Genomic DNA, 23,435 nt, shown 5'->3' with positions numbered 1-23,435 from the left:
TCATACTTAGATGCCTTTGCTTGTGTTAAAACTACATAGGTTTCAAAATCTACATGCCACTGACAGTGCACAGTTTACATACCACAACTATGGTTCCATTTTCTTCACATCCTCAACAACACTTGTTGTCCTTTGTCTTTTTTATAACAGCCATTCTAACAGGAATGAAGGGATATCTCATTATGATTTTAATTTGCATTTTCCTAATGATTAGAGATGTTGAGCATTTTTAAATACTTTTGTTGGCCATTTAGACATTTTCTTCTGAGAAATGTCTGTTGGGATCCTTTGCCCATTTTTGAGTAAACTTGTTTTCCTGCTGTTGAATGTTTGAGTTGCTTATGTATTTGGAGGTTAGACTTTATCCAGTTACATGTTTTGCATACATTTTTCTCAGTCTCTACATTGTCTCCTCATCCTACAGTTTCCTTTGATGTACAGAAGCATTTTAATTCAGTGCAGTCCCGTATGTCTAATTTGCTTTTGTTGCCTGTGCTAAAATCCTATCCAAGAAATAATTGCCCAGACCCAGGTCATAGAGGTTTTCCCTCGTGTGTGTGTGTGTGTGTGTGTGTGTGTGTGTGTGTGTTAGTAGTTTTTATAGCTTCTGATCTGACATTTAAGTCTGTTATCCATTTTGAATTGATTTTATATATGGTGTGAGAAAAGAGTCCTTTTTCATTTTCCTACATGTGAATATATAGTTTTCTCAGCACCATTTACCAAAGACAAATATTTTATATTCTTCGCACCGTTGTCAAAAATTAGTTGTCCATAAATACTTTGATTTATTTTGAGGTTTTCTATCCTGTTTCTTGTTCCATTGGTTAGTATCTGTTTTAAATCCCAGAACCATGCTGTTTTGATTATAATCACTTTATAATGCATTTTGAAATTATGTGGAGGGCTTTGGTTAATAAACTCTGCTTAGGATAGAATGGGAATAATTAGCAAGCTTGATGCCATAAATCCAAAGCACAAAATCACCTCACTCACTAATACTAAATTTTAAAAACCTGACTAATAACCTCCCTTTCTAATAGAAATCTGGCTTGGCATGAGAGACCTCTATTAGCAATACTTTCCATACAGAATTTAATAACATGGTTTTTGTTTCAGTGGATTTATATTTATGTTTAATATTTATAAATAGATTCACTTAAAAAGTAAATCTACTTTAAAAATATTAAATAGCCCAAGTGATATATGATAGTCAGAAATCATAAATGTGGTACAAATGACTAAAATTCAGAAAAGACTGTCATTGCTAGAATTTTTTACAAGTTATAATTTTTTTAAACATGTACTCCAGTAGAATAAAAGATGTTGCATGGTAAACCAGGTAAATAAGCTACCTTGTAAATATTTTGTTTTCTTCACTTTTAATTATACCATTGTTGAGGACAATAAACTTATTCTATGCCAGTTTAGTGATTGCTAAATATAAATATCTTTTAAAAACATTTAACTAGGCAATTGAATATTGGTATCTTTTTGATAGCATGTTGGCGGTGATGTATTTTTTTTGGAGGGTTCCCTTAAAGCAGTCTGGTCTGGGTACAGTTTTCAAAATTCCTTGAGCTATTTTAGCTGGGAGAGCAAGAAGCCTAGTATCACTGTGTATTCTGACTACCACAGTGTTAGTCACATCGAAGTGTTCAACAGATGCTTGAACAAAGTTGAAGGAATAAATAATCAGCAGAACAAACTGAGTTATCTGTCTTACAGGTATAAGTACAGTTTTTATTTCTTTCTTAAAACTGTAAATAAAACCAGCTTTAAGGTAGTTGAGGCCTCAAAGTAATTGGATGAAAAGATTTTCATAAAAGTGAAATTTGGAGCTAGTTAAACACCTAGAATAACCTTGCTAGGAAGAAATCACAAAAGGAAAACAGCCTTATTAATTTTGTTTTTACTTAGGGAAAACAGGATTTATGGTTACATGTAAGACACAAGGAGCTTCCTTTATTTTTTATAAAAAAAGAACTACCTTTCCCCTTCTTCTTTTATTCTTTCTGTTTTCTCTGATGTACTCTCTGATCTGCTGCACATCAGGAAAGCACCCGTTTCCCTTACCTTAGAGGAGACTATTACAGCTCAATTTAAAATACGGTTCATTCTTTCCCCTCATACTCTTAATTACAGTTTCTCTCATCTGATTAAGAGGCCCAGTTCTTTCTTAACTGACCCAAATGAACTGCATTACTGATGGTAATTTTTATTGCCATTTATTCATGTAACAAGTGTCATGTTTGAAGGATTTTTGTTCTTAGATTCATGAAAGAAATTTTACATATCAGAAGAGAGACTGTTAACCAGAAGATTTTAATTCTTAGTTGTGCTAAGCTAAAAACCATGCAGTTAATTTTATTGACTACAATTTTATTTTATTTTATTGACTACTTCCCAAGTTCTCTACTGTAAAACGTTTTGCATATATATGTAGAATAACAGAAACAAACTATGTTTCACCCCGGTAAATGCATTTTAAACATATTCTAGGTTTATTCTCTACAAATGTATTCTTTCTTTAATGGTTCAGTGCCTATTATTATAATTTTTATGCACAAAGGTAGGAACTTAACTGGAGTGATTTTGTATGTTGTGCTAATATTTTCTGTTATTAAAAATTCACTTCAGTGTCTCTGCCTATATTTTTCTGTCTCCTTTTATTACTATATGGTCTTTAATATGTAAAGTAAATTCTAGAGATGCTGGCTATTGTATTGTGATATATTCTTATGATCACATTATAAATTTGATAGAATAACAATAACATTAATGGTGTATTCAGATAACTATCTGAAAATAATTATCATGTATAAAAATTCATATCAAATCTTTGTTGAACTTTAATATCCAGGTAAACAACACAGATTATTATTATCATAGTTGAAACTATAGTAGATTTATTTTTATCTAAGAAAAATAATTTAAAATTATCTAATTTTTTTTTAAAGATATAGATGTGTGGCTTATAATCTTTAGGTATTTCAAGAGTCATTCTGCTCTGTCATGAAAGTAATGCAAGAACCATTTGCTATAACGACAAGCTGGAAGTCTGGAGATACTTTATTTTCTAATTCCAAAACAGCAATAACAACAAAAACAGAATTTTGGTATCTATATGTGTCTACTGGCAATATGGCTATACTCTGATTAGATATTTTGAGTTCTGGATGTCATTGTAACTTGGGGTATGAGGTGATAATGTGACGGGATGAGAGAAATGTTTAGCGAAGGCATACCACCCTGCAGTTTAGCTCTGTCATTTTTGTTCCAGTTCCTTAGGCAAGTTATTTAACTCCGCTGTAAGGTGAAAACTGTAATACTTCTTTAGAGTTGCTATGAGAGAGAATGTACCCAGAGTGAGTTCTTGTTACATGGTAGAGAAATACAGTGTGGTGATGATATGTTTTGATATTCTATCAGGTGAAGTCAAGGACAAAAATGTTCAAGTGGTCGAGCTCCCCATTGTAGACAGTCTTCATCCCCGTCCTCCTTATTTACCCTTGGCTGTGCCAGAAGATCTCGCAGATCGACTCCTACGAGTCCATGGTGACCCTGCGGTGTGGTGGGTGTCTCAGTTTGTCAAATATTTGATCCGCCCACAACCTTGGCTGGAAAAGGAAATAGAAGAGGCCACCAAGAAGCTTGGCTTCAAGCATCCAGTTATTGGGTAAGAATCTGTTTTTTTCCCCCCTCAGTGACATACAGCAGCAGGACTCTAACTTCCCGTAGTACAATGAGCTTTACAATATATAGTTTAATAATCGCAGCCCCTTGAGCAGAGTTCACCTGAGGACACAGGATGGTTATTCTTCCTTTGTTCACTTAGCACAGCAGAAAGAATTGCTTAACAGTGCTCTTTTAGTGTCTAAATGCTTCCCTCCCTTTGGCTCCTCCTCCTATTATCACATATCTCCCTCATTTTTAGTGTTTATGTTTCCCACTCTACATCTTGTGTCTTAGTTTTTGTACAGAAGGAAGTTACTGTTCCCTATTAATGTTAGAGCTTAGAAAAAGTATGTACATGGTGAAATCAGAACATTTAGTATTTCAGCTCATGCAACTTTCCATTGACATCAGTGAAGTCATTCTTTCTGCCCCACTTCATCTATATAGAGCGTGTGGAACAATTCTAATTGCCAAGAAGAACAGTAAGAAGAATGTGGTGAGGAAAAGGTGACAAAATAGGTGTTCGTGTGACTGTAGTCTGGAATCTACAGGAAAGAATAGTCATGAAGATAGCAAAGGAACCCAGAGAAATCAAAGCCTCTCTCCAGATTCATCAGTGGGCCTTTGCCTTAGCCTGCCATTAAACAAGTGTACCATTTTCCCTTTTCTCCACAAGTAGTGGTTTAGAAAGAGACATGGAACAGATTTAAGGAGTCTTTTAAAAATGAATGTTTTTATTCTTTCCATTAAAATAACTTTGGAAGCACTAGGATGGGGAGAGCGTGCTCTAGAAGTCTGTATCTTAGTGTAGGACAATGCAAACCTGTACCAAATTTTACAATTTTAGGGTTTTCTTAAGCAAGACAGATCAGATCTGTATGTGCTAGCATTGACAGTAAAAAACAGAAGGAAAATTATCTATAAATACAACAATAGGACTGGAATGGCTCTATGAACTTAAAGTAGTAAAAGGTTTTCTGGGGTGTTTTGTTTTGTTTTGTTTTGTTTTTGAAGCAGGGTGGCGATATATACTTTTAGGCTGACCCCCTGGACTCCCTATGTAGTCTGGGCTGGCCTTGAACTCCTGGCAGTCATCCTGCCTCAGCCTCCCAAGTGCTGGGATTACAGGCATGCCCCATCACACTTAGCAAGTTTTTTTGTTTTTGTTTTCTTTTAAAAAGGTCCACATGGATCTGTGTTTTCCCTAAACAACTTAAAATTCTGCAAGCTAGCAGCTATAGTAACTCTGCAGTGTAAAATGAAGAAACAAAATCTTGACATCAGAACATTACAAATAGTAACTTTACTGTTCTGTAATAATTGTGAATCGTGGTATCATCTTGATCTCAAAACCCAGAAATTTAAATCCATTTCTTTGTTGGAAATCCAGTGGGTATTTTGCCTTCTATTATGAAGTGTAATTTTGAAATCTCCCATTTATTCCTGGTATATCAATTACTTGCTCTATAAGAAAGCATTCTTCAAGAGCTTTCCTTGTTATCTAATTCCCCTTGTATTGTTTAACATGAAAATATATTAAAATATACATGAAACTCTTCAGAATATTTGTTTTATTTTATAAAAATGAAAGAAAAATATGGTTAAAATTGCCCAAAATGAGTAGGGGTATAAATTGAGTTCTTTTAGGGCTAGATATGGTGGTGCACGTCTGTAATACCAGCACTCTGGAGGAGGCTGAGGCAGGAGGATCTTTGCGAGTTCAAGGCCAGCCTGGGCTACAAAGTGAGCTCAAGGCCAGCCTGAACTGCATAGCAAGATCCTGTCTCAAAAAGACCAAAACATAAATAAATAAATAAATAGAGTCCCTTTGTCACCAGGTAAATGCGTGCATTATCAGCAGAATCTGAATTTCTCCCCCAGAGTCCATGTCAGACGCACAGACAAAGTGGGAACAGAAGCAGCCTTCCACCCCATTGAGGAGTACATGGTGCACGTTGAAGAACACTTTCAGCTTCTCGCACGCAGAATGCAAGTGGATAAAAAAAGAGTGTATCTGGCCACGGATGACCCTTCTTTATTAAAGGAGGCAAAAACAAAGTAAGTTAGACCAACTAGTGGTTCTTGGGTGGGGTTGTCTCATAATGGAAAAGAATCCTTAATTCCCATGCCATGTGATTTTTATTATAATATTATGAGTTATTGCATTTGTATAATTTAAATGACTATGTGTTTGCATAGCTATTAATCTAATCAGAGCTACTTTATTATCTGATGCCTTGTAGTAAATCCAAAGTGAACTGCACCATTGCCATCATTACCAGTGATCATCGTTAAATGCCATCACCCATTTCTTGGTATCAAAGTATTGGTCTGCTAGAATTGCCATAACAAAATACTATAGAACTGGGTGACTTGAATGACAGAAATTTATTTCTCACAATTATAGAGGCTGAAATATTGAAAATCCAGGTGCTAGTAAGGTAGATTTTATTCTGAAGCCTGTTTGCTGGGCTTATAGGCAGCTACCATCTCACTGTGTACTCCTGTGGTCTCTTCTTTGTGTGTGCTGAGAAAGAGATAGCAGGCTCTCTGATGTTTTTGTTCTTAAAAGGACTCTAGTCCCATCCAGATGGCGTTAACCTCATGAACTCACCTAACCCTAGTTACCTCCCAAATGCCAAAACCATCACATGGGGTTAAGGAGTCAACATATGAATTTGGGGGTATACTAACATGCAGTCCATAGCATTAACCAGCCATGCAGAACTGCAGGTAATGAAACACACTAGGTCTTTGCCCTTTTGATCTGTCTTCACTGATAATTACAGGCAACAGAATACATGTAATAAATTGTTTTTATCTTATAAAAATTTCTGAAATTTGGAATGTATGCTACAAAATGTAAAGAATTAAAAGATGAAATTTGTAAGTGGAGAAACAAATTCTATAACATGCACTGAACAGTAACCATTATTATTTGAGCCTGTGTGTATTTCAGGCACTGTGCTAGGTGCTGGGGTCTCCATTATGAGTAGGAGACTTGCTGCTCTTAAGGAAAACCCACTCTGGTGAGGGAGTAGACAGTTACCTACAGTGTGAGTGATGCTTCTGTGGGTTTAGCATAGGCTGTTACGAAAACACAGGCAAAGCACTTATTCTAATTGGAAACTTCTTATGATAGGATCCTGATGAAACCTGGGATTGGCCTTTACTTACTGTTAATATTAAATATGCATGAAGGTAGGAAACAAAAGAGAAAGACAATCATAGTCTTACCTCTGCTCAGGTATCATCCCCTCCAAAAATCATACCTGAACCTACCACTGAACTGTTTTCCTTCACACATGTTACTCTGCCACAGTATTTAGCCCTTGTTTACTTCTGTCTTCTTGACTAAATTATATCCACTTTGAACTTAATACTTAGGTGTTCATGCCCAGTAAATACTGAATTTTGCTTCTTTCAGTCCCATTAGTTTGAAAACATTTTGTTAGCAATGAATCATTTAAACTGTTTGGCTAGTTAATGTATTTCTTTGTTCCTTTTCTCTGTCACAGTTGGAATGGCAAAAAGAAACAAATTAAGAATAAAGCCTATAATGCAGGTAAAATACAGAGGGAGAAGAAATTCATCAGCCAAGTACAAAAATTAGTTAATGTAAGAGGGATTAAATGAACATTTGGGAACAAAACATAATAAGAAATTTTCAGTTCTTCAGTTTAATGTTCAGATATATTAGAGAGAAACAAAGTAGAAATAGTTCACCATGTTCCCTCATGTTAAAGCATCACACTGCGTCTGTGGCTTCATGAAAATATTATCAGTTTTGTCTGCTCTCTCACTTGTTCTTGAATGCATCACAAGTTTTTTTCATTGATTACAGAAAAATAATTCATTAGAAAATACAAAAGTTGTTAAATAATGGAAACAGAGAAAAATTATTACTCACCATCCCATTATTCAGTGGCAACAGCTGTTTAAATATCGACATTTCCCCCCAGGTATACGTTTTTAAATAGTTGATGGCATTCTGCAGAGTTTCAATTCATTTTTTCTATTAATATAGCACTAGGTCCATTTTCTCAAGTCACGAGTAAGGGGTCATTTATTTGTTAGAAAAGAGTGCAATACGATGTTTTGATCTGTATATGGATTCAGTCAAACTAACGTCCATCACTTCCCCATCTTACCATTTTTGGAGGAAGAGAATGTTTTAAAATCTATTATTTTAGTAATTCTTATATGAACCATACCTTATTAACTGTTGTTGCTATACACTGCTATAGATCACTAAAACTTTGTCTTCTAATTTGAGACTTTGAACCCTTTCAGCATATATCCTTTTCTAGTTCTTCCCCCTTTCCCTGCCCCACTCACTCCAGCTTTTTTGGTAAGCACCTTTCTACTCTTAGAGGCTGACTTTTTAAATCCTACTTATAAGTAAGATTACACAGTATTTTTCTTTTGTGGCTGGCTTACTTCACTTAGCACAGTGTCCTCCAGTTTTTATCCATGCTGTCACAAATAACAGTTTCCTTCTTGAGGCTGTGTGGTCTTCCACTGTAAATATATGCCACATTTTCTGTATCCATGTCTTTATCCCTTCATGTTGGTTTCCATATCTTGGCTACTGTGAATACTAGTGAAATGAATATGGAAATACAGATATTTCTGACTTACTGATACATACAATTCCTGATACCCATACTGATATATACAATTCAGTGCCTGTGGGTATATATCCAGAAATGGGATTGCTGGTTCATAGGATAATTCTATTTTTACGTTTTTGAGGAAACTCTATACTCCATAATAACTATGCTATACTAATTACATCCCCACCAACAGTGCACAAGGGTTCCCTTTGCCTCACATCCTCAGCAACAGTTATTATCTTTTGTCTTTCTGATAACAGTCTTTCTAAAAGGTATGAGGTAATACCTCATGAGATTCTTTTTTTGCATTTTCCTGGTTATTAGAAGGATTAAACATTTTTTAAATATATTCGTTGGACCTCTTTGTTCAGATCCTTTGCGCTTTTCAAAATAAAGATTCTTTTAAAATAAGATTGTTTTCATGCTGTTGAGTATTTGAGTTCCTTATATATTTTGGAGATTAGCCCTTTATCCAAATGTATGGTTCCCAAATCTTTTCCCATTCTCTAGATGTCTCTTTACCTGGCTAATTGTTTTCTTTGCTGTATAGAAGTATTTTAGTTTGATACAGTCCCATTCACTTTTGTTGCCCTGTGCTTTAAGGGTTTTTTCACCACATTTCTTCTTGTGTTTTACAGATTCTGATTTTATGTTTAAACAAAAATCTTTTATCCATTTTGAGTTGATTTTTGTATATGGCACAAGATAAGGATCCAGTTTAATTTTGCTATATGTGGGTATCCAATTTCACACCACAACTTATTAAGCAGACTATCTGACCCTGTTGTATACTTGTGACACCTGTTGGGAAAATCAAGCGACCATAAATTCTTGGTTTTGTTCTGTCCTGTTTCATTGTTCGTTATGTCTGTTTTTATCCTACCATGCTGTTTTGATTATAGTAGCTTTGGGCTTTTCTTTTTGGTTTAATTATTTGGGGTGTTTTGTGGTTCCATACAAATTGCAGGGTTTTTTCTACTTCTGTGAAAACTGACACTGGAATTTTAATAGGAATTGCACTGAGTCAGTAGATTACTTTGGGTAGTTTCAACAATACCAATTCTTCCACTGCTTGAACATAGGCTGTCTTTTCATCTGTGTCTTCAGTTTCTTTAATCAATGTTTCACAGTTTTCAGAGTACAGAAATTCTACTTCTTTGGTTGAGTTTACTCCCAAGTATTTTATTTTGTTCTATTTGATGCTATTATAAATGGGATTATTAATTTCTTTTTCAGATAGTTTGTTGTTGGTGTACAGAAATGCTACTGATTTTTATATGTGTCGGTTTTGTGACCCACAGCTTTATTTTGTTTTATCAGTTCTACCAGTTTTTTGGTGGAGTCCTCAGGGCTTTCTGTATAAAAGATTGTGTCTTTAGCAAACAGTTTCCCCCTCCTCCCTTTGTATTTGGACACCCCTTCTTTCTTACCTAATTATTCCAACTAATACTATGTTGAACAGATATGGCAAGAATGGATGTTCTGCTGTTGTTCCCAAACTTTGAGGAAATACTTTTATCTTTTCACTATTAATATTAAGTATGATGTGATCTGTGGCGTCATCATCATGTATGGCCTTTATTGTGTTGAGATACTGTTTCTATACCAGTTTTTGAGAGTCTTTATCATCAACATACTGAATTTTGTCAAATGCTTTTTCTACATCTGTTGAGATTAATCATGGTTTTTGTTCTTCATTCTGCTAAGGTATTTCACATTTATTGATTTACATGTATTGAGTCACCCTTGCATCACTCTTGATAAGTCTTATTTGCTCATGGTGCATGATCTTTTTGATGTGCTTTTGAATTTGGTTTGCTAATATTTTGTGAAGGATTTTTGTACCTGTTTATCAAGGATATTGGCCTATAATTTTCTTTTCTTTTTATGTCCTTGTTTGGCTTTGGTATCGGGGTAATCCTAGGCTTGTAAAATGAATTTGGAAGTATCTCTTCCCCTTAAGTTTTTAGGAAAAGCTTGAGATGGGTTGATATTAGTTCTTTAGGTGTTTGATAGAATTCAACAGTGATGCTGTCAGGCCCTGGACTTCTCTGTGGCCAGAAACTTTTGATTACTGATTCAATCTCCTTTTATTGTTCCATTCAGATTTTATATTTCTGGCTTATTTGTAAAAATTCATTTACAGTATTTCTTTATATTACCCAGTTTGTTATTATATATGTGTTCAGGATAGTCTGTGATAATCCTTTGTATTTCTGTAGTATCAGTTGTAGTCCTGCATGTATGATTTTCATTTCTCATTTCTGAGTTTGTTTGAATCTTCTCTTTTTCTCTTAGTCTAGCTAAAGGTTTGTTGATTTTATCTTTTCAAAAAAATCGACTATTAACTTCTATGATCTTTTGAAATATTTTTGTAATCTATTTTGTCTTTCTATTCTGATCATTGTTATTTTCTTTGTTCTGCAAAGTTAGGGCTTAGTTTATTGTTCTTTTTCTAATTCCTTGAAGTGTAACATTAGATTACTTATTTGAGATCTTCCTTTTTTGATGTGCTTATTGCTATAAACTTCCCTCTGGGAACTGCTTTTGCTGTGCTTCTAAGTCTTGTCATGTCATGTTCCTGGATTTCTTTCAAAATACTTTTAAATTTCTTCTGGTTGTTTTGGAGAATATTTGAATTAAACATATTTGTGAGTTTTTCCAGTATTCCTCCTGTTAACAATCTGTAATTTCATGCCATGACTGAAAAACATACTAAAACACACTTTTAATCTTCTTCTTAAGACTTATTTTATGGACAAAGGTATGATCTATTCTGTAGAATATTCGGGGTGCACTTGAAAAGAGTGTGTATTCTTTTGCTTTTGGATGGAAGATACTATAAAAATGTTTCCTTATTGATTTTCTGTCTAAATCTTTCCAGTGTTTAGAGTATTAAGATTTCCTGGTACTTTCATATTGCAGCTACCTATCTTTCTGATCTGTTAATACTGTATTACTTTTTCTATTTAGATGCTGATGTTGAGTGCATATTTCGCATGTATATTTACGATTGTAACTGGTTGAGAATCAACACCTTTCTCATTATGTAATAATCTTGAGTTTTTCATTTAAAGTGTCTGATGTGAATAGAGACACTGCTGCTTTGCTTTGGTTTCTGTTTGCATGGCTCTTTTTCCATCCTTTCCCTTTCAGACTTTTGTATCCTAAGAGACGAAGTGTGAACATCTTTTTAAGTGGGTATATATTTACTGTATAGATCTCCCATTGCTTACTTGATCTAACATTCTATTTTTAGACAGTTGTGTTAACTCAATTTTTACTCTTATAAATAATAACAGTATGCCTAAAATTATCTACATTAGTTCTTATAACTAGATATCTAGACTTTGAAGTATTTAAGAGAAGCAAATATTTTACAGTGTTGATCTAATACCACAGCATGACTTCCCTGCAGTACGCCCCACTTGCAATCAAGCCCAGGAGCACTCTACAACTGAGCAACGTCTCTTTACTATTATTATTTATTTTTTTGAGAGAAGGTCTCACTGAATTACCCAAATTGTCCTCAGATTTGTGATCCTCCTGCCTTACTCCCCTAGTAGCTGAGATTATAGGCATTCCTGGCGAGCGTGACATTTTTCTACCAGCCAACCCTTGTAGTATATTGGCAGTGATTTATTTGAACTGTAGGAATACTAAAACTTTCATTTCTTCTGTGTAGTCAGAAGCTGTGTTTTCTCTCCTTGTGTGATAATCTAGGCAGTGGTTTTCTCCATATTCTGTTGTAAACATAGTAGTAACACTTTATGCATAACTTTTCTTTGCCAATCTTTTCATTTTAATTTTCCAAGTCATTTTGAAAATACTCTCAGGAATCTAAATGCTCTCTGCTTCATTCTTTTACTTATGTATTTCCCCACTCAGAATAACCGTTTTAGACCTCTCACAACTGGTTTTGATAACTAAGTAAATTAGAAAACCTCTGCCATTGTTATAGGAGACCAAAATCATGAATTAGCCCTGTAACAGGTATATCCAAGGTAAGATTTTTCAGCTTCAAGAGAGAGCAGAGATAAAGAATTAAATTTAAATGATGCATAGACCTCATACAAATAAAAGAAGCCATTTTCTGGGTAACTTACCCTTTGAAGAAGGAGTCAAGATTAGCTGTACAGTACATAGGGATTCTGTGTGAAAATGCACAATTAATCCTTTCAGCTTGATACTACATCTTAGATTTCTGTAGGTTCATTGAGTTCAACCACAGGATTTTAGCATCAGCATTCCAGTGCCTATAACAGCCATTTTTAATATGATAACCAATTCCCAATATTACAATTTAAATCACAGAACTATTAAATTTGTCAACTCAGTATTGTTTTCCAAGATTGTGAAGATTAAGGGAGGGGTGAAACAGGAAGATAATCAAGCTTTTTAAAAGACTCCCACGTGAAATATTTACTTATCTAGTTTATTCATTATCAAAAGTGCTAGATGAGCTTTCTAAAGTTGGGTACGTTACAGTGAATAAAGATAAGAAAAAATATTTAAAAGTTTTTATAAATTATTTGGTTGCCCTGTGAAATGAAGAATCAGGGGTGAGTGGCATATTTATTCACTACTTTGTTTTGAACTCTGTAACATGTGAGACACAGTACATGGCGCTGGGACTACAAAGACAAATAAAAGCTAGTATGTGGCTCCTTATATCAGAGAATACTTAAAATAATATATAAATATATTCATATAATTTATATAATATTTATATAATTATAGCATAGTTAAAGAAGTGTCCTGAAAGAATCATATAACAGATACAGTGAAATCAGAAAGAGTATCTCTTTCATTTTAGAGAAAGATTTCAGAAATGGAAATTTGATTTTTAGTTTATAACTGCAAGTTGGTTGTGGGTGATATAAAAATAAACTTTTACAAAATAGAAAAGTATTTTATCATTATCAGTCCCTGAAACCTCCAGGCAGAATTCCTGTGTCAGCATACCTAAGGGCAAGAGACAAGGAGCAAATTTGTTTTTATTTTTTTGTTTGTTAAGAAGCATATTTTGTTTTTTAAGAGCATATTTGCTCATTATTGGAGGTGGGAAATCTCCCAGTGCTCACTTTGGTTTGGTTTTTTACTGTCGGTAGCCTTCATGATGCCATCTTTTATATACAGGGGAAAACCTGTGAAAGCTCAGTACCTTTTTGATTTGGCTTTAGAGAAGGACCTCTTAGGTCCTTAGTGGAGGTCCTAATGGATGATGGGGGTCCTTAAGGCCATTAATGTTAGTCTCATCTATCACTCCTTTCTTTGTTTCACTGAGCACCCAAACTATGCTGACAGTCTTCATTCACAGTTATAAAGCTTGAACTGTTCTTATTAGCTCCCCTTCTCTTCCACCCTCTAGCATTTTCATATATGTTACTGTTTCTGCCCTATGCCTGGGTTTGTAGCTGTATAGGAATCATTTTAAATATTTCTGGTTATTTTTGTTTTTTAAGCAAATGTGACATTTTCTTCATCTCCCCGATTCTAAGCTGAGGAGGGCAAAATGTCAAAGATAATAAGCCCCAAAAGATATGATCATTGAATATCAGTCTGAAACAATGCTCAGAGACTTGACTTTAACAGTCATTATTAGAGAGGCAATAAGGGAAAGCGCTTTGGTGGCCATGAAGTGAAGAGAAATCTGATGCAACTGTTAGGAGATTGGGATAAAATCCCAGACAGGGAGTGCTTGCTCGTCCATGTATTTTTCACACAGCGTTGTGTGGAATGGTAGGTGCTGTGATGCAAACAAAAGTAAGGCAGGATTCTGACCTTCGGGGAATATTGTCTGGAGGGTAAACGTGAGCTGACTCCTAGTGTTTCAGAATGTCTAAATAAGAACTATTACTCTTTTAGGAAATACTCATTCACCTTCTGTTGTATTACAGATGGTGTTCTAGTTGCTGGAACAATCCAGTGAATGGAGCAGATGAGATACCTCCCTTCAGAGAGCTTGTATTCAGTCAGGGGTGATGGTGGGCAGTAGATGCAGGCAGTAAATACACATGAGATGGCAGTAAGAAGCATGGAGAAGCACAAGGCAGATAAAAGGGACAGGGAGTGTCAGACTCCTCACCGATGCAGTGATACTGAGCAGAGACCTGAAGAAGTAAGAAATAAAATCAGGTGTATATTCGGGTGAACATTTTCGTAATCACAGTTGAGCATTCAGTCCATCAGATACTCATTTAAGCATGTTATGTCACAATGTAGTAATGCTTAGGAAATTATGTAAAGCACAGACAGTTATTATCCCCTTTTCAGGTAACTGCCCAAGGTTTACAACTTCACTCTGAAGGTCTGCCTCATGTACTAAAACAGATCTAAACAGCTCATTCCAAGGAGAATCATTTGAAGAGGTGGTACTTCTTAAAGATAATCTGTTTGAATATTTTTAAACATATATCCTATCTCAAATGAGATTAACAACATATTATGTGGTGGGCACCTACAAGGAATTTGCTTCATAAATTCATGAGAATGGCTTTCCATTATTGTTATGGTTAAGAGCAGATGGTTCTTCAGAAAGGATGGGAGGTAGACCATTGGTTCTCACAGATTTTTAAAATATTCAACTCCTAATTTCTTTGTATCATTAATTTGTAATTTCAATGAAGACATTTACAAAGTTCAACCAAAATCTGAATTACACAAATTATAAATTAAAAATTTAAATGAAAAATTACCATGATATTTATATTCTAAAGTAAGAGTTCAATAATCAAGTATGAAAACAGCTTGAATAAACTCTCCGAAGGGCATTCAGTACAAACAGAATAAGGAGCCTTAAGTTTTTAACTCTTTCATGAATGGATAAAGGATATTCTGATGTGTGTTTTAAGTGTTACACCAATAATATTTAATACACAGGACATTCCAGATGGTTTCTACCCGCTGATTGGTTCAAAGACGCCTCAGAAGCTACCGTGTTCTATTGAGTGCCGTAATCGAAGCTCTTCTCACGGATGGAGAGCTGCTTGTGATCAAAAAAGCAAGTTTCCCAATAGGCTATACTGTGATTGCAGTGACCATGTATCAATTTATTTTTCTCCCAGGTATCCCAATTACGAATTTATTAGTGATAACTCTATCTCTTGGTCAGCTGGACTGCACAATCGGTACACAGAAAATTCCCTTCGGGGTGTGATCCTGGATATACATTTTCTGTCCCAGGCAGACTTCCTTGTGTGTACTTTTTCATCCCAGGTACGTGGTGGTAGAGGACATTTAAATGATTGATACTTTTTGGTCATATTGACAGTAGGAAAAGTATTATTTGTGTCTCTGTATGTTTTTAGTGTTAGTTATCATGACTCAGGTAAATTTTCCTAATATTTAGTAATGATACCTTTTATGAAAGAGTGAAGATTCCGTAACTATTTGAGCACTTTGAATACCTAGCTGTTTGCAGGCACTGGTTGAGTACATCTTTACTAAAGCCGGGTGGTGGAGTTGTTCAACATACTTGACTTGTTCACAGCACTTAACAGAAACAGTGAATAACTAAGCACACTTACTATCTTCTGATTTTGCATGCAGTCGGTGTGTAACCAGAGTCCATTCATTTCAGCATATCAGTATACGGAGAGAGCTAAATGTCAAGCATTTTGCCTCATTTGATTGCCTTAAATAAGAAAGAGTAAATGTAATCCATTTTGAAGTCCTATATTACATTTCTAAGCAAGAAATTGTATGTTAAATTTGATGCAGTAATCATGCAGTTTAATTGTTGCATTGAGTTTAATTGTTGCATGTAGTTATTGGTTATGGGTTTAGTGTGCGTGTTTTATAAGTGACCCAATCAGCGTGTGTGACCTGTGGAGTACCCAAATATCATTTATTGTCAATTTTATTCTCCTTTCTCATTTGTGCACAGATTTTTGGTAGTTTATTTAAACAGCTGCTGACTATTTGTACTCAAAATTGTACTAGGACAAAGAGGAGATTAAAGATACAGTTCTTGCCCTCATTCAGAATCAAAATGCATGCACAAAACAACTAGAGAATAATTACCAAAAAATATAAACTAATATAAGATAAATATACATTTAAATGTTGAGAGGAAGCATAGAAACATGAAGAAGAAAAGCCACATCATTTCCATGAGGATATGTTTGAGAGAAAAAAGAAATGATAAAGTGTATTGTCACAATAGCATGGGTATCAGAAAGCTACCCAGGCAAAGACTATAGGTTTCTTTTGTAAGAAGAAGAATACATCTTAATACCCAAAGACAGCTATATAAAACAGCAGTCACATAACAGTGCTAATCAGAGCAGAAGACTTCCTTGCCTTCAAGTTCCCAGGAAGGAATCCACTGTTAATGTTTCTTACTAATTGGGGTAAGGATCCTGTCTTTGAGAAGCTTCTTTTCCTTTTCTGTGGTAGTGGTGGTGGGGTGGTCAGGGGTGTATATATATATATAGATAGATAGATAGATAGATAGATAGATAGATAGATAGATAGTGGCAGTTTGTCAAATACGACCACCTCCATATCACGTCTTATTTCAGTGATGGCAAACGTGGGGCACACGTGCCGCAGTGTGCTGTTTGTATTAGAAGCTCTAAGAGGTTTGCCATCACCACCTTGTTCAGTGACTAACAGCTGTAGCCTTCGTGGCTGTGAAGTGATGGTGCACTGAGTGGCCAAGCTGTAAACTTAACTTGCACCTCAGTATTTTTTGCAAATATTTTTAAGAGGGAAATATTTAGTATAATTTAATCTTTTTTGCAATGAGAATGAAATTGGTTGTTGGATTGTAGCAGTTCCCTTGCCAGAAATCTATATTAGAATCATTTTTTAAATGCCCCAGAAATGGGGTGTGATAAAAGGCCACAATTAGGATCAGCACCATCAACTTCACTGGCAGAGAGCAAGAGCGACCCCAGAGTGGCTGTGAGGCCTTGAACAAATTATGTAGCCTCCCTAACTGTGGGTGTTTTGTTTTGACTTCTAAAAATAGTAATAACAATAGTACTTACTGCATAGTTGGCTTTCTTTATGTGTGATGACTAAGGGATTATTACATGTAAACCCTCAAGAACAGTCCTTAGCAATGTATCAAACATACTATCTGCTTTAACCCATACCCTAAACCCTAGAAATATCACGGTGTGTTTTCATCAACCTCATTGACTGGTCTGTAAGGAAGCTTATGACTTCTGGCTTTTCCCCAAAGTCAAAATGACCATGAAGGGCAAACATTTTGAACCTATTCAGGGATATCAAGGCAGCCACAACAGCACAACTAAAGATACCGTACTCACAAAAGAGGACTTCCGGAACTGCTTCAGAAAACGGCAAGCATGATGGGATAAGTGTGTGCAAAGTGAAGGGGAATATTTTGAGGGAGATTGATGGAAATATATCTTTTCTTTAATTTTCACTTACATCTCATCCATGTATTGACTTTAAGGAAATTGATCTTCACACTTTTTATATATGCTACGAGCATGCTAGAAAATGGGAGAAGACTAAAGCCATACATCAGAAGACTGACAAAAGATAAAGTATTATGAACCAAATCTCAGACCAGAATAAAACAAAACAACTGACTCTCAACTTTTCTTGATGATAGCCTCATATTCTAGATGATTAGAAAGTGTTACAAGTTTAATATCTTTGTAGTGCCTCAACAGTCTTTAAACTGTCTTATCGTGTAAACTTTGTCTTCTGTATACTGTCCTTTAAAGAATTTTATAATATATGGCAACAATCAGAAAGAAGTGATCTGGTGACCATTAGCCATTGTAGACAATACAAGAACAATGGAAGTCCATTCTAGGGAGAAAAATGGAAGGCTTGATGTTGCAAAAATCGCATGCGTGAGGATTACATCTTAATCTAGAGTCTTCATAAGGTTTAGACACCACCACCCCTGCCCTGTCTTAGCTTCTGAAGCATGGGGTGTGGGGGATTTGCATTCATTTTTTTGCTGAGAGGACCTCAACTGAAGGTTTAGGAAAATTTCATCTGAGTTGTATTCTCAGTTCAGGATGTATAAAGGAAGATTTTCCTATGCAAAATAATAATTTTGTCATCTGTCTTCACCTGTTCTTAGAAGAGGTTCTGAAACCCATTTACCTTATACTGAATCTGTTTTTTAATTGCTTAAAACATTATTCTTTGTGGAGATAGTTACAGTTTAATTTTGTCCTGAAGCACTAAGCTGAAAGAATGAAGGTGAGTTTATAGAATTTCACTTGTCATTTAGTGGACAAGGAAGATAAACTTTGGACAGAGGAATCTTTTAAGTAGCCTTAAAATTACACTAGTCAGATGCATCTTATCCAAAGGCTAGCCCAGCTTATGTCAGTCCAAGTGTGCTATTGTTTACACTGCATACTTCAAACTCTTTAAACAGAAATGATAGCTGTGTTTTTTCTCAATTGTCAATGCAAGTTGATTGTCAATAATTACATAAATCTCGATCAGGAAGGTTCTTACACCAAGTTCTGAATTAGCAGAAAAGAACAAGTGATGAACAGTGGCTAGAAGAAAGAGAGTAATCACACTTACATCAAGTATTTGCAGTCCTAACCCTAAACCTTCAGTTCTTCAAAGCACAAATTCATTTTTGTGTCACAGTGCCCAGGCTGGATGATTGTATAGCTCTTAATAAAGGTTTACTGAAATTAATTGATTTCATATTTTAAATTACTTTGCACAATATATAAGGGCTGGGATATAGCTCAGTGGCACAGTGCCTTGCTTGCCAGGTGTGAGGCTCTGAGTTCAATTCCCAGTACCAGGAAAACCCAATATGTATAGTCTCCTCATCTTAAGTATAATAATCTTTTGGGTGCCTATGTTTTTTTAAAAGGTACAAGCACAAAGGTTAAGAATAACTTATACTATTATATGACAGCAAATGGATTGAGAGCTTACAACCAGAAGCTACCCCTCTCAGTCCTAGAGCCTATCTTTGGCCAAGGGCTTTCAGATAGTTATGCAGAAGTGATTTATATATTATCCTAACAAACTTTTTTCCACTCTTTTCCAAGGTCTGTCGAGTTGCTTATGAAATCATGCAAACACTGCATCCTGATGCCTCTGCAAACTTTCATTCTTTAGATGACATCTACTATTTTGGGGGTCAAAATGCCCACAACCAGATTGCTATTTATCCTCACCAACCTCGAACTGAAGAGGAAATCCCCATGGAACCCGGAGATATCATTGGTGTGGCCGGAAATCATTGGGATGGCTATTCTAAAGGTGTCAACCGAAAACTGGGAAGAACAGGTTTATACCCCTCCTACAAAGTCCGAGAGAAGATAGAAACAGTGAAGTACCCCACATACCCTGAGGCTGAGAAATAGAACTCAGGTAGAAGAGATGGACAGCCAGCTCAGCTCGAACTGTTTCAGTCAACCAGTAGGTGAAGAAGGCCCTGGCCTAACAGTGACCAACTGGGAACCGACAGATACTTTATTGGTGGCGTTCCTCGTTAACAAGGGCTACAGTGCCCTCAAACCCATGCACAGTACAGTAATGTACTCACACGTAACATGCAAGCAGATTGTTTTCTACTTTGCCCTTTCTTTAAATATTATGTCCCCATGAACCAAACACTGCCACATTGTGTAATTTAAGTGACACAGACATTTTGTGTGAGATTTCAAACATGGTGCCTATATCTGAGAGACCTGTGTGACTTACTGAGAAGACCCGAACTAGTTCCCTAACCATGGGGAAGTTGATCGTTAGCCAGTGGTGGTGTTGTGACCACTGAATTCACTCCAATCAACAGATTCAAAATGAGAATGGATGTTTTTCCCTTTATAGGATTGTCTGGATCTTTTTTTTTAAGTAATTGCATCAGTTCATTCACCTCATCATTAATAAGTGAAGGATACATCAGAAAATAAAATAATTCACTCTCTACTAGGAACTTTTGTAAAGTAATGCCATGAACAAATTCTTTAGTACTCAATGTTTCTGGACATTCTCTTTGATAACAAAAAATAAATTTTAAAAAGGAATTTTGTAAAGTTTCTAGAATTTTGTATCATTGGATGATGTGTGGTCATATTTATAGTAGGTCTGTGATAAATAGAAGTTTTACAGTTTTTCAGCTTCTATACTTTTTTCATTTTCCTCTGTAGAGTGATTAATCAGGCCTTAACTAGAAGAGACAAGGGTCCATTTTAACACTGAAAACTGAGTTTAGGTGTTAGACATTACAGAATTACTAAGAACATTCTTTGAGAGTTTGCATTCTTGTTGGATATTGTTGGTTTGTTTTATTTGAATGAAATAATCATACTCCTTATGCCTGGAGAAACTGTTCTGTCCATTTTTAAAACTAACCATTTCAGGTTTGTTTGAGAATCTTTCTTGTTATGGCTGTTGTCACTTTTTGTGACCACAAGGGTTGTCATTTTATACAGGAGTCAGTTTGTGCCCTTTCCTGTCTGTTTTTGATAATCCCAAGAATCTTTGGAGCTGGGAAGTTGACTCTGTTTGTGAAGTGTGTATGTAGAATTTTGTGAACGAAGGAGGGAGCAACCAGAATGAGACCCAAAACAGACCTGGGGTTATCTGGTCCAGTACTTCCTTCCAGTAATTCCATGTGGATATCACTTGAGAAAGGGTGATGCCTTCTCTCAAAACGTCACTTTTCTCCTCATAAAAACACTCCCTATTTGTATGTAACCTGTCTCCTACAGGTTCTTTGTGGGAGTATTTCATAGCTTAAGTTTTATGTTCTAAAGAAAAAATTTTGCCCGTGTAGGAGCCTGTATCAGGCCTGACATTAAATAACAGGGCTCTCTGAAGGAAAAGCTCAGTTTAACCTAGGTGAAAATACCCGTATATAAAATCTTTAACCCCAGCATGGTGCCGCACATCTGTAATCCCAGCATTTAGGAGGTTAAGGCCAGGAGGATCCCCACACAAGTTCGAGGCCAGCCTGGACCACATAGTGAGATCCTCTCTCTCAAAAAAAAAAAAAAATAATAATAATAATCCTTCAAACATCCCTAAATTCTTTCTACCTCTCAAGTCAAATCTTCCCGGAGAGCAAAAATAGCCTCCTACACTATCAGTAAGAAGTTTGCCACTTAGTTTTGGACACTGGAAAAGCTGGGTGTGGTATTGCAAGCCTGTGATCCCAGCTGCCCGAAGCCTGAGGCAGAAGTATTGCAAGTTCGGTCTGGGGCAGTTTAGAGAGACCCTGTCTCAAAGTAAAATTCTGAAAAGGGCTGAGGATATAGCTCAGTGGTAGAGCATTTTCCTTGCATGTGCAGGGCTCTGCCTTTAATCCCCAGTACCATCAAAGAAAAATATTCTTGGAAACAGAATCTTCTACTAAACAGAGGTAATTTTGAATATGAGTTACTATGCTATTCCCATCGCTCTTGTCATCAGAATAGTAACTGTGGGTCTGATTTGTGCCTTTGTAGGAGAGTCAAAGGTAAATCAGTCTCTTTTCAGTCCTAAATTGATCCAGTTCTGAAGGCAAAAGGATCAAAGAAAAATGAAGGAATGAAGGAAATAAATTTAAGAAGTGTTTCTGAAATAGAGGTAAAGACTTGGTTTTGGATATTTTACCTTTTAGTGCTATACTTTCCCTTTAATTCTATTTCTCTACTGAGATTGCCTCTTTTTATTCACTATAACCATGTTTTCCTTCATTGAACATGGTTATAAAAACTACTTTAAAATTCTTTTCTGGTAAAGACATCATCTGAATAATCTCAAAATTAGCCTCTACTGTTTATCTTTTCTTTATAGAATATGTCAGGTTTGGTTTGGTTTGGCCCCCATATGTTGAGTAATTTTAGATTAAGTCCTGAACTTTGTAAATGTTTGTGTTGTGGATCCTCTTATATTCTTCTGAAGAATGCTGAGTTCTTAATTTGTTAGTTGACGTTTAACTTTATTGGACTTGATTTATAAACTCTCATGAGCAGCAACTCAACTCTCAATTCAATTCTTTTATATTTAGCTGGAGACTGTCCTGCACATAGTTCAAGGCATAAACCCATGATTTGGGTGGAGATTATACACAGAATTTAAGGCACTGCTTGTTTTTCTCTGGCTCTCTTTTGATTTCCACTGTTACTTTCCAGCATCTGTAGTTGCTGTTTTCTATGGTGTTCTCTTGATTCTTCAGCCAGAAAGACTGCAGCTGTCTATCAACCCCAAAAGCCATAAAGGTGGGAAACTCACTTTGTGCTATTCTCTTGTTCCAGTTTCAACTTCTGTCCAGAATTTGCCTGGGTTTTGTTCAGTCTTCAGTACCTTCAGGTGGTTTTTTGTATTTTTTTTTTTTGAAAGTTTATAGCTGTTAACTGTTAGACTGGTTCATAAGAGCTTGCTCTGTCATACACGAAATGAAGCTCTGAAGGTGAGACTTAGAATCGAGAAAATATGGTAGGAGTAGGGCAGTCTTACAAAGGCGAAGAACTAAGCAAATTGTTAACCTTGCACGTGTGAATGACGAAGGGATACTGCTCACCATGTTTTTCTCAGAAGCTTTTAGAGCCACTGTTTTGTAGATCATCATGTATGTAATAGTGATTCCTTCTGTCATTTTGGGAAAGCTGCTATTGGATCACCACTGTTATACTTTCTTCATGAGGATTTGGTGCCTAAAATCCCTGCCATTAGAATTAAATTAAAAGGATTTGGATCTTTTCCTTGTTAGATGACCCACTTCTGAAAAAAGCTTGAGAACTACATTATTAGCCTGGACCCATTGAATACGAGTAATAGGATCCTGGATATATTGCTGTCAAGGTGTACTCCTGTAATCCCAGCTACCCAGGAGGCTAAAGCGGTGGAATTGCAAGTTCAGACTCAGCCTGGGCAATTTAATGAGATCCTGTCTCAAAATAAAACGGGCTGGGAATATAGCTCTGTGGTAAAGTGCTTCTGGGTTAGATCTACACAATCCGCCCCGCAACAAACCCCACAAAAAAGGAACTCTCAATATTAATGACTGCAAAAAGCCCTGATCAAGGTTGTACTGTCCCTTTACTCTTATAGTGCTAACTGGAATCCTGAATGTTCTAACTGGAATGCGTGTTATTCATGGACTCCCAGTCTTAATCCTGGGTTTCATTGTGTCCCAAATGAGTAAGACTAGTTGCTTCCTTCTTTGAGGTTTATTTTTTCCTG

General features: G+C 35.8%; 1 protein-coding gene across 1 annotated transcript in view; it reads left to right on the top strand.

Annotated features, from left to right (window-relative positions):
* The window catches only part of Fut8 (fucosyltransferase 8 (alpha (1,6) fucosyltransferase)), a gene marked incomplete at its 5' end in the record, with an annotated part of 233,529 nt that extends 213,236 nt beyond the window's left edge, over positions 1 to 20,293 (top strand). Inside the window, 4 exon segments of the mRNA XM_013521985.1 lie at positions 3,433 to 3,679; positions 5,560 to 5,736; positions 15,362 to 15,512; positions 19,313 to 20,293. Coding sequence (XP_013377439.1) covers positions 3,433 to 3,679; positions 5,560 to 5,736; positions 15,362 to 15,512; positions 19,313 to 19,630 — 893 coding nt within the window. The 3' untranslated portion in view covers positions 19,631 to 20,293.
* Between the last annotated feature and the right edge of the window lie 3,142 nt (positions 20,294 to 23,435).

Source organism: Chinchilla lanigera, unplaced genomic scaffold (genome assembly GCF_000276665.1).
Source record: "Chinchilla lanigera isolate Chin_1 unplaced genomic scaffold, ChiLan1.0 scaffold00065, whole genome shotgun sequence".
Taxonomy (NCBI): Eukaryota; Metazoa; Chordata; class Mammalia; order Rodentia; family Chinchillidae; genus Chinchilla; species Chinchilla lanigera.
This window is presented reverse-complemented; position numbering and strand designations above follow the sequence as displayed.